The 2370-nt window shown below is 38.1% G+C and overlaps 1 protein-coding gene across 1 annotated transcript in view; it reads left to right on the top strand.

Moving 5' to 3' along the window:
* Positions 1 to 2370, top strand: part of SARC_11055 (hypothetical protein) — a gene marked incomplete at both ends in the record, with an annotated part of 7967 nt that overhangs the window by 3633 nt on the left and 1964 nt on the right. The window contains 2 exons of the mRNA XM_014294872.1: positions 261 to 312; positions 1946 to 2202. Coding sequence (XP_014150347.1) covers positions 261 to 312; positions 1946 to 2202 — 309 coding nt within the window. The remainder of the gene's footprint in view (positions 1 to 260; positions 313 to 1945; positions 2203 to 2370) is intronic.

Raw genomic sequence — 2370 nt, 5'->3', positions numbered from 1 at the left:
CATCGTGTATATATATCCATCTCTATATATATATCCATCTCTGTAAAATATTCATGCAATTTCTTTGATTCAATTCGTTGTTATGCCCATATGACGGAGATTATTCCTTGCGTATTTGGTTGCTAATAATTTTTATAGATCACGGTAAACGTTTCCTTAAACGCTATGTATACGTTCATTTGGCTGGCTGAAGAGGTTCAGCTTCATCGCTGCATTGCAGCATAGCACTGACAGTATTGGACGTTTACGTTAACCCACAGGCCGTGTCGTCTGCAGTCATGGTGGATGCGTCTCTCCGAGCCATATGCAGTGGTAGGTAAAGTTAACGGTCTGAAAACGTTCGCCTGATCGACTCCGTGTTCTCGAAACTTGCATATTTAAGGATGTGTATATACCGCACATTGTACCAAAAGAGGTATCATGTATTAAGGATAATATCTCGCACTACCCAACTATATAACAGATATGTGATTGTTTAGTACTATTGCATAACTGTTTAGCAGTTATGTACTTGTTTAATACTATTGCATACCTGTTTTATAGTTATGTAATTGTTTAATACTATTGCATATTTGTTTTATAGTTATGTTTAGCAGTTATGTACTTGTTTAATACTATTGTATAACTGTTTTCTAAATATTTTTAGCAGTTACGTGATTGTTTATTACAATTTGGTATCATTCCATCATCAGTCGCACCTCATACCAACAGCTGCAGCAGTTAAATGTGCAGTCACCACGATTGTTGTGCGATTGACATCATATCAAAGTTGTGTATGAAATGAACAAGGCTATCCTAAGCAGTAAGGTTATACGTAGTAGTACTCAAGCTCATCTGTGACAGATCAACAACAAAGCCCAAACAAAACTGCCGCAAGCTTGCATGCGGTGGATAGCTGGCGTGTGGCATGTTGATTTGTATACCTACGATTGTATATCTACGATTGTATACCTACGATTGCATACCTACGATTCTATACCTACGATTGCATATCTACGATTGTACACCCACGATTGTATGCCTACGATTGTATACCTACGATTGTATACCTACGATTGTATACCCACGATTGTATACCTACGATTGTATACCTACGATTGTATACCTACGATTCTATACCTACGATTGCATATCTACGATTCTATACCTACGATTCTATACCCACGATTCTATGCCTACGTTTGTATACCTACGATACTATACCTACGATTCTATACCCACGATTGTATACCTACGATTCTATACCCACGATTCTATAACTAAGAATGTATACCTATGAATGTATACCTACGATTCTATACCTACGATTCTATACCTACGATTCTATACCTACGATTCTATACCTACGATTCTATACCTACGATTCTATACCTACGATTCTATACCTACGATTCTATGCCTACGACTGTATACCTACGATTGTATACCTACGATTGTATACCTACGATTCTATACCTACGATTGCATATCTACGATTCTATACCCACGATTGTATACCTATGAATGTATACCTACGATTCTATACCTACGATTGTATATCTACGATTGTATACCTACGATTGCATACCTACGATTCTATACCTACGATTGCATATCTACGATTCTATACCCACGATTGTATACCTATGAATGTATACCTACGATTGTATACCTACGATTGTATATCTACGATTGTATACCTACGATTGCATACCTACGATTGTATACCTACGATTGTATACCTACGAGTGGGTTCATTACACATTTGTCTATGCTACACGCCTATCTGACATGTCTATGTCACATGCCTGTGTGTCAGTAGGTATCCTATACACATGCAGGTATGTGAACTTGTCCATAGATTACACAAGCACGCACTCACTAAACCCTAAACCAACTCCCAGCCCCCAAAACCCTAAAACCCAATACCCTACTTAAAAAACTAACACCCATACAAAACGTGCAGAGTACAACAATGCAATATCAGCCGTTGAGGAGCGCGTGTCCGAGTTATCTACCAACCACGCCCATACAAGAGCGCACACAAACAGTCTGTGGCGGGCTGTGGTGCAGACAGTCGCAGAGCAAGACATTCCCACAGCTGGTGTGAAGAGAGGAGCCACCCCACAACCACGGCGGAAATCAAACACAATGGATAGTATACAAGTGCCTGAGCAAATGGACTGGAAAGCGGCGGTGGAGAAGGGGCTGGATTCATTCGAGGTGTGTGCTGGTGGATGTTTTGGTTTCTGAAGTGAGTTGTGGGTGTGTGCTGTTGAATGTTTTAGTTTATATATATATATGTATATATATATGTATATATATATATATATATATATATATATATATATATATATATATATATATATATATATATATATATATATATAT

This window comes from Sphaeroforma arctica, assembly GCF_001186125.1.
Source record: "Sphaeroforma arctica JP610 unplaced genomic scaffold supercont1.1508, whole genome shotgun sequence".
In the NCBI taxonomy this organism is placed as follows: Eukaryota; class Ichthyosporea; order Ichthyophonida; genus Sphaeroforma; species Sphaeroforma arctica.
Note: the sequence above shows the minus strand (reverse complement) of the source record. Positions and strands in the feature narration are given on the sequence as shown.